Source organism: Biomphalaria glabrata, chromosome 17, assembly GCF_947242115.1.
Source record: "Biomphalaria glabrata chromosome 17, xgBioGlab47.1, whole genome shotgun sequence".
NCBI classification, from domain to species: Eukaryota; Metazoa; Mollusca; class Gastropoda; family Planorbidae; genus Biomphalaria; species Biomphalaria glabrata.
Window position 1 is genome coordinate 15,350,873 of NC_074727.1, and position 16,418 is coordinate 15,367,290.

At 33.5% G+C, this 16,418-nt stretch overlaps 1 protein-coding gene across 2 annotated transcripts in view; it reads left to right on the top strand.

Moving 5' to 3' along the window:
• LOC106067089 (neurofascin-like) overlaps positions 1–16,418 on the top strand; it is a 63,047-nt gene that overhangs the window by 11,810 nt on the left and 34,819 nt on the right. For both annotated transcript variants that reach the window (XM_056016030.1, XM_056016031.1), the window contains exons 5-9: positions 41–214; positions 2,685–2,825; positions 6,575–6,665; positions 7,400–7,602; positions 9,875–10,033. In XM_056016030.1, coding sequence (XP_055872005.1) covers positions 41–214; positions 2,685–2,825; positions 6,575–6,665; positions 7,400–7,602; positions 9,875–10,033 — 768 coding nt within the window. The remainder of the gene's footprint in view (positions 1–40; positions 215–2,684; positions 2,826–6,574; positions 6,666–7,399; positions 7,603–9,874; positions 10,034–16,418) is intronic.

Here is a 16,418-nt window from a genome sequence, read left to right on the forward strand (position 1 = left end):
TATTAACACATTTTTTTTTTATTTTTCTTTTTATGAGCAGGAGTGGATTCAATTTTGGAAGAGAGTAAAAATATAGTTATTAGCGAATATAGATACACGAAGGTTCCTTGTCAACATGTGATAGTTGATCGAAAGTATGTTATCTTTTATTGGATGGCAGGCCCGAAAAGCAAACCAATTTTTTCAAATGAAAGGATGTTTATTGACAAATATGGTTTGTATTATTACTATAATAGCTGCATTTTTTCCTAGCCCGTGAGCCTTAGTTTGTGTAGGACTAAACTAGTGGATTGGATTTAGATCTATTTTAAACTTGACTAGTCTTATCCTTTTGAGTTTATTTCTTTCTTTGTGAAAATAAAAGTAGATTGCAAAAACGGGTTTACTAGATTTGTTGAAAAGTTTATTTCTTTTATAGAGATAAATGTAGCTTTTTTTGGCCCACGAAAGGGGACATGACGCTATTAGTTTTGAGTGGCCTGTCTGTCTGTCTGTCCGTACGCTTTGTTTAGATCTCAGAAACTAGAAGAGAAAATGAAAATCAGAAATCATACTATTTTAGATCATTTAAAGTTCTGATGCAACGGCTACTTTTTTCTTTTCTCAAAGTAAACCATCTAATTTTTAAAATTACATATGCAAGCAGATTTTTCAGAAAATTACACCACATTTCAATTTTAAAAAACTTCAGGGGAAGTAACTTATTTATAAAAGGTCATGGACTTCTTCATTAATAAATTAAGCTTCATTCATAGATTCGTGCATAGGTACAAAACATTTGCATCTAAGGTCACAATGGTAAAAGTTTCAATGGATCATTATAAAATATATTATCCATTTATTGAATAATTCTTTGAATAAAATACTGATTCAAATGTTGTTTTGAATAAAGAGTTTTGATACGAACTTCTTTTTAGTTTTAAGTTAAAAAAAAAAAACAACTACTTAGAGTAACAGATTAAAATTTTTTCTATATATAGGCTTAGGTCTAGTTTTAGACCTAGACTAAGATCTTGAATCTATATTTGGATCTAAATCTAGGTCTAGATCTAGCTAGATGTTTGTCTAGTTTGTATGACAAATGACCATGGAATTATTAATCTTTAATTGCGAGGGGAAAGTATTGTCATTTATACACATTTGTAGCTCAAATTAGGCCAAAATTATTTTCTTATCATGTTGCCAATCTATTAAATTGTGTTAGAAGAAGCAATCTTTTTTAGTTTCTCTTTATTACAATGTAATGTGCTATTAATTTTGAATGTATGCATAAGGTTAATAATTATTATTTTAAAAATATAATAATAATAATAAGGCTTGTCTTCGAGTCCGAAGATTAATAAGGATACAGTATTTCCCGTGGCTGCGCAGCCCTAACTGTGACCTGCATATTTTGCCACATCCAAGGCAAGCTGGTACTGGTACTTAACGTTCAGTCATTCGGCCAAATGTCGCAAACAGCAATAATACTACAAATGTGAGCTTTTACAGTCAGTGGAGAACTGATGCTCATTCAAAAACTGCCGGACTTAGAGGACTTGAACTCGGATGTCAGTCATTTGTGGGAAGCATGGTCGTGCGCTTGAACTTGGCTTGGCTACCTAGAAGGGGGATCTAGGTTCGACACCCGAGTCGGGCAGAGTTGTATTTATTGAGCGCCTAAAGGCAGCATGGAAAACCAACTCCTAGATACCCCCTCCCCCCCCCCACCTGGTCCACAAATGAGATTGGACCAAAAGCGCTCTGAGCATGCTATAAGCATGAAAGTAGCGCTATATAAAAGCTATAATAATAATTTGTGCATGTTTTTTTTTAAATTGCAAAACATAAATGATGACTGCATTTTAGGTCTAGAATTTATGCAGAAATGAGCTTTTTCCCTTAAACGTTGGCGGAGGAACTTTGTCGTATGGAAATGTGGAGATTCCTTTGCTTGGTGATAATGAACAAGGGAAACGATCGAATGATGAAAAAATTGTTGGCGGAGGATATGAGTGTCTGCCTGCATAGTCCGAATTAAGTATTTGGGGAAATTTAGAGAGCGGACATTAAATGTGGGGATCGACGCTTATCGAAGGAACGGAAGACAACTATGACGGAGTGGCCGTTGTTGAAACAATTGTGGTGATTAGTAGTGATCAGAGAGCACAGAGAGTAATAACCCTAATCAAGAACCTTTATAATGGTTTCACCTTCCAAGTAACCCACTGTGGCAAGCTGTCAGAAGAATTTCCAGTCACAAAAGGAATCAAACAGGGATGTTTTACCACTTCTGTTCCTTCTAGTATTGGATTGGGTCACAAAAGAAGCCTACTCTAATGCAGGGAAAGGAATCCAATGGACTCTCACACAAAAGTTGGAAGATCTGGAATTTTATATTACATACATTACATACATTACATTACATACTTTGCATTATACTACATTAAATATATTACATTACATACATTAATGACATTACATACATTAATGACATTACATGACGTTACATGACATACATTACATACATTAAATAAACATTACATACATTACATACATTACATACATTACATACATTACATATATTACATACATACATACATTACATACACTACATACATTACATACATACATTACATACATACGCACTTACGCACTATTTCTGCTTTATAGCATAGATGTCTGTGCTTTTTCTTCCTATTTAGGTAATCTACATATAACGTATGTTTTAAGAAAAGACATGGAACTCGGTGAGTTACTGTGTGGTGTTTATGTCCGAGACAATGTTTTTGGTAAAATCTTTCCAGGACAAGATTACTTTTTAAAAATAACGGAAATCAATCAAGGTAATTTGTTTGGGAAAAAAATACTTTCTTATTTGTGAATGTACTATGTTCTAAGAGTTAGTATAGATGTAAAAGTAAAGTTATCTCTTTCAGACCTTGTGATCTGTGTGGCAGATGATGAAAAGTTCATCTGTTTATACGGCCCACGGCTAACGGGAAGTAATGTGGCTAGCACATCGACCAATCGCCTTTACTTTTTCCTAACTAATGTTAGGTACCCATTAGAGTATGGTGGACTCAGAGGCGCCCTAAAGATCCCGAAAATTAAAACTCCCAGTCTTTATTATGATTAGAACCCGGGACTCCTGGTTCAAAAGACAAGTGCTTTACCGCTCAGCCACCGCTCCTTCAAAGGAGTGTTTAATAGTGTAATACTGCAAATATTCCTTGGCATTATAAGTATTTTAAGTGTAATTTTGGATTAAACACATTATTTCTATTTAGATAGTTTTTTTTTGTTTTTTGTTGTTTTTTTTTTTTCAATTTTCGGGTGTTTGTTTTTAAATGAATTTTTTCCAAGTCCATACGTTCTGCAGGACTGCATGAAATGGCAGCAGACAGAAATATTACTTTGGATTACTCAAAGTGCATCACACTCAACCAACATTTCTTCTTCTTCCTCGTTCTCATTATAATATTGGACCTTTCAGATTACTAAATCATTCTACGAGAAGAAGTGTCTTGTTTGGGTCACTTAATAAAAAAATGCAGTTTTGAATGACATGGTCAGCGCTCTTTAGCGATTGACACTCGACATGGGCAAATCTCGCAAGTCTCAATTTAAAGCTTCCATAATATATTCGTGTCCGAAATAAAAAACAAAAATTTTAAATATTTTCTATGTGTCTAGTGCAATTAAACACATTTGTCGATCAAAAACGCCATGGTTAAATTGACCAAAAATGATTTTTTATTTGCAATTTTGACCCAATTAATTTTCGGCAGACGACATAATACAAAACGATCACTTCCTGAAAGGACAAATTTAATTCTACACTTCCAAATATTTACACTTTTTTCACAATACCTATATTCAGGTAAGATATTCATGGAACCTTGAACCAAGAGCCAGGAACCTTGATCCAGAAACCTGGAAAGCTGATCTCACAAACGGCTCAAACGGTTCACCTAGAAATTTAACAGTTCATGTACATCATTTTAAAAAGAATTACTAGCTAATTGGTCACATGGGGAAAACTCTAGTTTGACCGTTATATTTTTTTAACTAAAAAATAAATAACTGTAAATTTGGCTTAAATGCTAGACTTAGATCTAGAGCCAACATAGTTTTGAAAGGATTATCGCGTTCTTTGAAGGACTATTCTCCAGGTAAACAATCGCTGACCAGGTTAACCGTGTAGAGGCGTGGCTTGTTGTCCAGCATTCTAATAAAAATTCCTCTCAGTTCCCTCATAAAGTGTGACCGTTAGACCGTGTCAATATGTTGAAATTTGGCATAATGATATGGACTAAACAAACACAAGAATGTGGGCTTTGTTTATCTCTACCTCTGGAGATATACCAACACATCTAGACAGATGTCTGGTCAGCGTGATGTAGTTAAGAAATATTGCAAAGGCCAAGCCAAAATTTAAAAATGTGCCAGCCATCGCTGATAATTATGTAATGCAAATTTATATGTAAAGCTGTATTTCTATTTAGATAAACACGCCTTGTCATTGTCCTAAAAGACGGTTGGTGCATAGCATGGATGTCCTAAGGTTTTTTTTCAGGGGGAGTGTGCAAGTTGCTACCTATGGCTCAAAGTCGTAGCTTTAACTTTTTTTAATTACAGAAACAGCCGGCTATGAACGTTAATCTGGCAGTTCTGATATTCTTCTTTACGTTGCAATTCTTGAATCGTTTTAGGATGTATACAAAACAGGTTGAACCAAGCATTAGTATTGCTTCAAACGCGAGACGTTAATGAAAAAACTAACGAATCAAGATACGGAATGTAAAGCCATGTTTTGTAATAATCCCAATGTGGTTTTTGCTCGTTGTTTCTGTCGACTGAACAATATCGGCAGCACCAACTCAATACCAAGTTTGTTAAGAAGCAGTCTCGCCTTTCTCAAGATACCATAAATGAAATGTTCCTCAGCGTGGTCAAGTTGGTTTTTGTTTATGTCATTGATGTGACTGCTGGTGTGCTGTTGACTATTCATGTTAAGATTGACAGACTGCAAAATCGAAGAAACGGGTTCAGTATCAGATGAATAATAGACAGACAGTTAAAAGACCAATCGGAAACACATGAGGAGCAGGCTCTGATTACACATAAGCAGTTTGTCTGGTTTTGCCAACAGGAGTCTGCCGTTATCGGTATTTGTTCTGTGACAGTTACAAGCAATAAATATCCAGTAAATTTTAAAAGTTTTTGTATCTTTCTCCATTGTCTGTTTTGTTACGTGCCTGCTTACGATATATTTCTAATGGCCAAGTGTGTTGCGAACTCCACATAATCATCCGCTAGACACCGAACACGCCACTCATACACGCAATACACGAGGGCCGTTACAGCAGGGCACGTAGTCCGTATGGGAGACGAACGTGTACCAAAGACAGTCTTTTTTTTTTGTGAGCTAAAAGTTGGTCGACGTAACATATGTGCTCAAGGTAAACGCTTTAAATATCAGCTTAGACACCAACTTGCCTTAGCGGACATAGAAGGGAGAACTTGGCTGCGTGCGGCCTCGGTACGAGACAGCTGAAGGCCACTCACAAAGGCCAGGAGATACACATTTGAAATCAAAAGTAAATCTGCTGCCGACGACAGACGCAGAAGGCGAAAAGAAAATCTCCATCGACCTTGCTTTTAATGATTCAACTGTATGAAATTTAGCTCTTGTTTTATAAAAGGAGATTAATCCTTGAAGGATTACGGGCACGACATGGCATAAACTGTGCCGATGTGCAAACAAACCCTCAAAACTCATGTAGGTCACAGCTGGGGCTGCGTAACCACTGGAAATACTGAATTCCTCATTAATCTTCGGACTCGAAGACAAGCCTTATTATTATAATTTTATGTCGCTGATAATACAAATCACTTGCTAAAAACAAAATTATAGAGGGGTGGGGGGGTATTAATATTGGAATTGCAACAGATTAAGTTTAGAGGTTCTTAACAAAAGTATTTAACCCGTGTGTATGTTTGTGTGCAGGCGTTATGAACAGGGGGGCCAGTTCAATTCAAATCAAAAGTATATGTGGGAGATCTTTACGACGTATAGCAATGGGGCGGGGGGGGGGGTAGAGACAAAGTGAGAGAGAGAGAAAGGGAAACATACAACACTAGATTAACAAGTAAGAGCGCGGAGTGCTTAATAGTCTTCTGTTTAGAGAGATAAGATAAGAGATATTTAGTACGAAGTCGAAGAAGGAGAGAGAGAGGATACGAAAAGAGAAAAGAATATAGACAGAGGCAGAATGAGAGAGAAAGGAGACAAAGAGAAATAAAGTGAGCGTTCCTTCTCGAGGTTACAAAAATACAAGAGTTCAAGGACTTAAAAATGTTTTACATGGATCTTTATAATCTTGACCTTTTTATACGAAGAGCAGGGAAAATGTCAAAATAGCCAAAATCAGTAATATAAAACCTGGTAAATAGTATATAATTCTACATATTACATAATTTCGGTTATTTTCGGAAATTGGTTAAGTAACACTAATGCTATGTGATAAGAACTTTTTTCCCATTATCGTTATGTAACTACACTGAATTGTTAATGCCATCTATCTGAAAGTTGAGACTATTGCTCCTAAGATTGAATACTCTGAAAATGTAATGGAGGAGCTAAATCAATCTGCTCTACTGGAATGTGTATTTTCTGGCTAGTAAGTTAGGGTTAAAAGTAACTTTGAATTGACTCTATCTATCAATCTATCTATCAATCTATCTATCTATCTATCTATCTATCTATCTATCTATCTATCTATCTATCTATCTATCTATCTATCTATCTATCTATCTATCTATCTATCTATCTATCTATCCATCTATCTATCTATCTATTTGTCCAATATTATCATATATATTTTAGATATTATCTTATTTTATTGTATCGCATCCTAATATTACAGAAGTTGTCTATCTATCTAACTACCTATCTATTTATGTATCTATTTTTCTAATAAAATTATATATTTTATTTACTTTAGATAGATAGATAGATAGATAGATAGATAGATAGATAGATAGATAGATAGATAGATAGATAGATGGATGGATGGATGGATGGATGGATGGATGGATGGATGGATGGATGGATGGATGGATGGATGGATGGATAGATAGATAGATAGATAGATAGATAGATAGATAGATAGATAGATAGATAGAGATAGATAGATAGATAGATAGATAGATAGATAGATAGATAGATAGATAGATAGATAGATAGATAGATTCTTTTCTGTTCATTTTCACCTGTATTGTATAGTTATTGAAGTATTTTATAATTTGTTGAGACGAAGAGATGCAAAGGATTGACAGACATACATGGACATTGACAAACTTTTTTTTTACATAGAATTGTAAAGTTTCTCATATTTCTCTTTCATTTGTACAGTGACCCTGAAAATAATATGACAATCGCCTGGTTTTCTAGAGATGGCAAAGAAATTAAAACAAACAAAAAATATGAGTTAAAATATGGCAACAGAGCTTTAGAAATAAAGAATCTAGTAGATGAAGATGAAGGAAAATATTTTTGTAAAGCCAAACTTGGATCAAAAACATCCAAAGAGACTGTTGTATACCTAGATGTAACAGGTAAAGTGTTTGTAAAGTGATGTAAAGTGTAAAGATCTATATTAAATACCTCTTATGTTTCTTGTATGTTTAGACTTTTGCAACAGATTTTTTTCGACAAGATCTATTCATCTAATCGTCATGGAATTCTGCATAGAAGTTCTTGCTCGATGATAAAACAAAGATCAATACATTTATTTATTTTCTATACAAAATACACTATGATTAGGGTAGATAAGTCTTGTGTAGAGAAATAAAGCAATCTCCAATCCACTGATGCAATGGACCATCAATGTCAAAATATTTTAATTTTTTTAACCAAGCTATGGTGCTGAAATTTGTCAAAAGCCTTGAGAAAATCTAATAAGATAGAATCTATTTGCTCACTATCAACAAATCCTTTTGAAAAATCATCAATTAGTTCTATTAGTTGTGCTTCACATGATCCATATTTCCTAAAGCCATGTTGGTATGGAGTAAGGACATTATGTTTGTCTAAGTGGTTTATGATGTTGCTACATATTATGTGTTCTAGGATTTTACATGTGATGCTAGTGAATAATACTGGTCTGTAGTTTCCTGGGTCAAATTTTTTCTCCTTTTTTTAAATACGGGTGGTGACAATAGCTACTTTCCAGTCCTTTGGTACTCTTCCCTGGTTAAAAGATGCCTTAAAGAGTATTTTGAACACTGATGCTAGCTCATAATTGCTTTTTTTTAGTAATCTAGCTGGATTACCTTCAGGCCCAAATGCTTCATACGGTTTGATGTTTGCTAATAGCTTTTGGATTCCCTTTTGTTGTACTTCTATATCTCCTATGTTGTCTACTTGGTTCAATTTAAGTAATATGTCTTTGTCTCCTGGGACTGAGAATGCTGATGTAAATATTTATTTAGGACGTAAGCCCTAGTTTCATTATCATTATGTGTTAAGTTATCTTACATTATGTTTCATTCTGCAGCTGTCTGCTTACTTTTTGGGTTAGATGTTTATTTTTTATATATTTTTTATAAACTCTTTCTAATTAGTTTCTTTAAATTTTTTTATATAGGTTTTCGTTCTGTTTACAAAGCTTCTTCAATCTATTATTAAACCAGTATTTATTTATGTTGTTTGATGTGTATTTAGTTGGTATATGATTTTCTATAATGTTTTTAAGATAGTTTTTAATGAAATTTCAGACGTCATAGACTGGTTGGTTAATGTCTTTTTCTGATAAGAATATTTGTTGAAAGTTTAACGCAACTTGGTGTAGTTGTGTTAAGTTACATTTATTCCAGAGTAAGATTTGTCTTTTGGGTTTATATTTCCTACTGTTTTTATCTGACTGTGTATTTTAATGATAGACTAGGAATAATATCATAATCTACTAATCCATGTCTGTTGGTTAAGAAGGGATCTAATGTGTTGTTTAATCTAGTTGGCTTTTTAATTATTTGATCTAAACTTAGGTTGTGTAAAGTTTCTATGAAAAGCTCATTTATGTCCTTAAGGTTTTGGTGTTTATCTATGGTTAGTGTTTTCCAATTTATACCAGGTAGGCTGAAATCACTCATATTAAAAAAAAAACCTGCATTTTGATTTTTTTCTTTAAGTGTAGTTAACTAATTACTTAATTCTTGCATGGACTCTAAACAAGAATTTGGTGGTCTGTCAATACTGCCTATTGTTAGGGGTGTTGAGGTGGTGTTGATTTTACGAAATATAGAATCTATATTTTTTGAGTTACGTAAGGTAATTTCTTCTTCTATAAGAGTGTTCTTTTATTGCTAAAAGGACTCCCCCATTATTGTCTGTCCTTTTTCTTTTCTAAAAATGTCATAATATATTTACAGAAAAGTTTTACTAAATTATTAAATTTTTACTGCCCTTACTAATTTAAACGAGAATAGACCTTGCTTTTAATGATTTAACTGTATGGAATTTAGCTTTTGTTATACAAAAGGAGAGTAATCCTAGAAGGATTACGGGCACGACATGGCCTAATTTGTGCCGATGAACCAAAACTCAAAACTCAAAATACCTATTGAAAATTTCTGCATTAGAAATATCAGGATGTAGCCAAGTTACTGTTCCCGCAATTATGTCTGATTTCTCACGTTCTAATAAAATGTTTATGTCTGCTGTTTTCTTTCTAATGCTTTGAAAATTTATCACTAAAATTTTAAGATATTTTGTAATTACTTCTTTAGTAGGTTTATTTAATGATTGTGTTTTATTTGTTTTAGCAGATTTAAAGGTAAAGATGTCTGCATTATGTCTGGCTAAGGATCTTTGTTTTGTCTGTAAAAGGTGAACCTCACTTCGATAAAAATAAAGCACCTAAAGATGTGACAGTATCTCAAGGTAAAGACGTCACAGTCCCATGCAAAGCCAAGTCTTCAATAAACGATGATCCTCCTTCTCCTCCACTTTGGTTTATCAATGGGCAAAACATTGAATTTCAAAAAGGTACGAATTATTTGTCAATATTTCTGCAGGCGATTAGATGTAATAAAACATAATCATTCGATTTAAAGGAAAATATGTTTAAATTATAACGTCAAAATCTATTTAAAATATATGATTTTCAAGTATTTTGTTCTTAGAAAGGTTAAGATTTATTAGTATAAACTATGTTATATGTTACCCGCGGCCCGCAGGTCTTTATTTGCGTATCACTGTCGATATAGTCACTGAAAGTGTTTTGGAAACAATTAAACCAAATAATAATGTTATAAGTAAAGCAAATGCGTGAATGTAAAAATAGTATGAATAGAGCTATCAAAATAGCTAATCGACCTAAATCCATTTTTTTAAATAAAAACAATTGCTTGTAGGCCTACAGGTATTAAATTAAAAATATGAAATGAATAGAGTTTATTTTGTATGTTCATGTGTTAAAGTTTAAAGTAGATCTATCATCTTTTAATTTATCTTGATTTATATATATATATAATAGGACCTTGTTAGAAGTAAGAGAGGTTAGCTATATGACCATGTTAGAAGTAAGTTATTGAAGTATTTGAAATAATAATGTATTAAGAGAGTTAGTAGTCAGTCAAGTAAAAAGTGAATATATATTAACGCTACAGTGGTTGGTCTGTACCATTCTGAATGTGGGCAATGTAACCGCGGGAAAAATTCTTAATTTTATAGTAATAATTATTTTATATTTATTATGCTCAAGTAAATTGTATTAATCTTATTTTTTTTTTTACGCTCTATTATAGAGTGAAGACTTAATAGCGCGACATTTCTGGACAAAATAGCGCAAGACAAAATAGCGCGGACTTATTAATGATGTATATAAAAGTACCAAATTATTAGTAATTTAATGTCCTGGGCATCATTTTTGTTGATGTCTCAATCTTTTCAATATTAATAGATCCTAATTTATGCCATATTTGCAGAGATCGAGAGTTCTTTAAATTTAATATCATTCCTTTTTTTTTCACCTTTGATTTAAAATGCATAACTATATTGCCAATGTACAGAAACAATCCAGTGATGGAATTTCTACGTGACATTTCCTGCAATTTAACTTTGTGAAAGTTTGTGTGTGTGTGTGTGTGTGTGTAAATTTAACAAGTATCTTTGCGTGTTTTGAAAGTACACTTTTATAATGCAAATAAATGCTATATTTTGAAAATTATTTATTTTACCTTATTATGATTTCTGCTTATTTACGTTTTAAGATATCTAAAGTGTGTCCTGCAAAATGACAGAAAAAATTATGATACCATTAAAAAAAAAATATTGGCTCTATTCATACTTTACGATATCTAAAGTATTTCTTTCAAAATGACTCATTTATTTTGTCGGCGCTATTTTTTCGGCGCTATTCTGTTGGCGCTGTTTTGTCCGCGCTATTTTGTTCGCACTATTTTGTTGGCGCTGTTTTGTCCGCGCTATTTTGTTCGCACTATTTTGTTGGCGCTGTTTTGTCCGCGCTATTTTGTTCGCACTATTTTGTTGGCGCTGTTTTGTCCGCGCTATTTTGTTCGCACTATTTTGTTGGCGCTGTTTTGTCCGCGCTATTTTGTTCGCACTATTTTGTTCGCACTATTTTGTTGGCGCTGTTTTGTCAGCGCTATTTTGACGGGGTGCCTAATTATTATATGTCTCTGGACTGTTAGAAAAAAAAATTAGGTAAGATTTCCCTTGCAGACCATGCGATCTATAGGGAAGAGGATGTTAAGGTCATCTGTTTTTATGGCCAACAGTTGTCATGTGACCAGCACAACGACCAACCGCCTTTACTTTCCCCAACTAAAGTCAGGTAACCATTAGAGTTCGGTGAACTAAAGATCCAGAAATTCAAAATCCTAGTCTTCACCAACCACTTAATTACCGCGCCCGTACCGGACTGTCATATTGTGCTCAAATGCCTGCAAGCATTCAACAACAAAAAAAGTCATATTATATTGTTACGAATGAACAGTGACAGGTAGAGGTCACTATGTGTGACCCCGGCGAGATGACACAGCACCGAGTGTTATCTGGAATCTATGCGTGTAAAGTGTAAACAAAGACAGGATGTGACGTGCCTCACGTGTTGTTCCAGAGGACGAACAGATTTACGAAGGGGGGCATTGTGACAAATGAACAGTGACAGTTAGAGGTCACTACGTGTGACCTCGGCGAGATGACACTGCAGCAGGTGTCCTCTGGAATCGACATGTATAAACAACGACAGGATGTAATGTTTCCTCCCGTGTTGTTCCAGAGGATACTAGAAGTGTTTTTGCAATATTGGACAAACGATTAGGGACTCTATATAAACCAGAGAGTTCATGTGAAAAGAGTCAGTACAGTCGTCGTTACTGTGGTCTACTGTGCGAGACAGTAGAATAGAGTGGACTTGAGCCGTTACAGTCGATACAGTCGATGTAAGACGTATACGCTACATGTTACAATGACGAATTGTTATAGTTATTATTCATTAAAGTTATATGAAGCTAAAAGTGGAGTCGTCAAGTTCTTTGCAGTGTTTTTATTTGTGTGCCTACTAATACATTTAGCCAGAAGATCAGAAATACTTAACATTATCATTGACTCTACGTTAGCAGAAATAAATTAGTGTCGGCCATTTAACATAAATATTGGAAGCTTTGAAATGCAGATAGAGTTTTGTGCCGATTTAGAGATATTGTAGATATATATAAATAATAATTTAGTTAACAGCACAACTCACTTTGAAAGATATGGAGAGGAGAAATTGATTTCTAACACCTTAACAGTGTTCTTGACTCATATGATCAGTTCAGAAAATAGCGTTTGCTGTTCTTTACTTTTCTTGATTTACATATTACTTGCAAAAATCTTTTTCAAGCATAAATTCTACCAATGCCTAAGTAACAGAAGAACTCTATTTTAAATTTAAAATAACTCATATCAATTAAAAAATTTATTTTCCCTTACCTTCTAAGGAAGTTGAGCATTAGTAGTATTTTAAAATAATATTATTTATATTTTTATATTTTTTAAAGTTAAAAAAAAAATATTATTCATATGTACGTACGATCCTAAGTTTTTTTTTTGTTAAATTAAACTGGAGATTTTACATTTAAAACTAATTATTTCCAATAATACTATCATTAATGAAATGATCTTTGGAAATGCTAATAATGTGTGCTGTCACAACGCACGTTTGAAATTTCAGCTAAGTATGTTGGTATAAAATAAAAAAAAAATGATTTACATCTTTCACTATGATCAAAATGTAATTAATACTAGGAATTGAAAAGTGTGTCTCATGATTAAAGCTTCATTTTGGCTCTTTGAATAATTTTCAATTGTGTATTTTGTTATATTTTGCTGAAAAGTTTGCCGACCACTGTACAAGGTAAAAGTTGATACAGAAGATGTTTTATATTGTGTTGTACGAAAGGCGAAAGAAAATAGGTGCATTATTTAATCAAGGCAATAAAAATCCTACGACAAGTCAACGTGGCCGTTGTGTACTGCTAGTTTATATATATATATATATATATATATATATATATATATATATATATATATATATATATATATATATATATATATATATAATAAGCTTCTTAAAATTTATTTTAATAATTTTTCTTCTTTATTTATTTTATCTATATAAACTTTCAACACATTTAATGAAGAAAACATGCTAGAGACGAAAATATGAATTGTTGTCTAGGTAGAACTATTGGTACTTGCTCTTCTTTATCTAAGATAAGATAACATCATTTTTATTTATCCGATCAAATGGAATTTCCGTTTGACTACAATTGACAACCTCGGCGTAACTAATGTACAATAGCAATAGAGATGCAGATACGAACAACATTCAAATATTAAAGGGAAACTCCGATGGTTTTGACAATTTTTGATATAATATGTGTTTTGATTTACAGATAATGAATATATGATTCTTTTTTTCTCTTTGCAATAATAACTTAGTAATTGATGTAATTTTCTTGCGCATCCAAAACAGTCAGACTTTCACCGGGTTTCTATGTGACGTCACAAATGTGTTTTAATCTATTGACTTATTGTATAACAGGAGACCATACAGCAAAGTTTACATTCTCGTAAAAGAAATATATCTTGGTCTATGCAGTTAGATCTAGGATCTTGTAAGCAAAGAAAAAATGCGTATTAAAAGTAGATTTACATGCTTGACTAACCACGGCAGTCTGTATTGTCTCGCCAGACCACTCAACACACAACAAACACTATCGCTGGGTTGTCTTGTCATGACCGACTACAGGTAGTCTCGACTAGCCTTATATTGACCAGCTCGTTCGAATCAGTCAGACACACGATCTATTTACTTCTTGGGACAGAGAGAGGCTTAGATGAAAATGTTACTCTTTTTGTCGAGTTGATTATCCTAATGCTTTTAGATCTATCTATACTCTATACATATATAACTGTATCATAGCTCTGGACTAGGCCGTCACTAAGCTTAACAGCCTAACAGCTACTGTAAGAATGAAACGATACGATTGGTCCAATCTAGTTTCTTATTCAGTATTGTTGATGGAAATGACGTATGAACTAGCTTAAAAAAAAAACTCAATAGAACCCCGTTTTTTTCTAAACGTCAAGAATTTACTGACTAATTTATTAAATATAAATGTTTCTAAGCATTTAAATAAAAAACGGTAAAATGTTTACTATTACAACTTTTTACGCAGAATTTAAATATGTCAATAACTCAAATTTGAAAAACCATCGGAGTTTCCCACAGCAATGAAGTTGCTGAAACAGCTTCTCTCAAAATGGTTTGAGCATAAATAGGAATTAGCTAATGCCTTTGTAAAATATTCGCTCTTCAGGCGAATACATTTTTCCCATTTTCCATTTAAAACTTCATCTCTTGGAAACAATTGAAAAGAGACACTAATTTCTGTGTCAGCATACTTGCTGATTTTATCTTTGTGATTGGAACTACTGCAACAAGCTGAAGAACAATATTTAATTTTCTTCAAGTAGAAATAGAGGGTTAGATCTAGAATATTATTTATAAACAAAGACCGATTATAAATCAACGTGGAGACTACATCTAGCTGTGAAGCGTAACAATAAATGCGATCCGATAGGTCTAGATCTAAATTTAGCCAGCACCCTTGTGACGTCACGTTTTTTAAAACTAAAAACATCTCGCAGAACCCCGTTTTTTGGGGGGCGTGAAGAATTTTCTGTCTAATTTATTAAATATAAAATTTTCCGAGCACTTAAATAAAAAATGATATAATGTTTACTATTACAACTTTTTACGCAGAATTTAAATATGTCAATAACTAAAATTTGAAAAACTATCGGAGTTTCCCTTTAAACACATACACACTCACTACCAGCGCTTTATAAATTAGACTTCTATGTACTTCTCGATGGCTACAGATGATCTTGTAACACTCTGACCGAAAGTGGGATGAAAGAGTTTTAAAATATTTCTGTTTTAGTCCTAATGGGTTTAATGAGCGCAGGTTATCTTTAAAAATAGTGAATGTTTTGGAAAGACATCTTTCATGAAAAAGCTTGTCAAGAGAAAATAGCTGTGTTCAAGTGATATACGATACTTTTTTAATTAATCTATTTTGACTATGTCTTTGTGTCAGTGAAGTATTACCATACAAGTAGTTTATGGCAAAGTTAATAAGACTGCTGATGCTTGTTGTATAAAAAAGATTAATTATTGTTTTGTCGATATTAAATTTCCTTATCTAGTGAGGCGGAGTCAATTTGACGGTCGCTAATATTGAAACTCTTTTACTCTTATTGTGGATCCAGACTAGAATCAAAAGTGATCTAGATATAGCTCTGAATAAAATCTGGATAAGAATTGTATTTGGTTCCTTCTGTCTCGGAAGACAAGGAATGCGCCCAGAAGAGTCACTGGCGTTGGTTACGTCTTGAGATGGGCAGAATCTGGAGTGACTGATCAAGCCAATTTTGGAGCGCAAAGTTGCCACAGTTCGTGCATGTATAAGCATCTGTCCTAGGGCTAGCTGACCGGGCAGCTTTCTTTTTCTTTCTCTTGGCTGACGCAGCTTCGTTTCTTTTGTACTCGGCCAAGTTTGTACCAGCACGTAAGTTTGTTTCCATGCGTCCGGTCTTGGGCTCTCGCCTCCCACATACTTTGGTCGATGCCCGTGGCCAGTGGCGTAACTAAGGGGGGGGGATGGGGGGGGTGGAGAATTTTAAAATCCCCCCACCCTAATGGGTGTCCGAAATTTATTTGTAAATACATAAATTAATATATTTGATTGACAAATAGTGTCAACGGGTGTCTTTTTTTAATCAACATTTATGGATTAAATTTATCACAAAGACTAAACCTAGATATTTTAAAAATATTTTTGCCGCAGAGATAAGT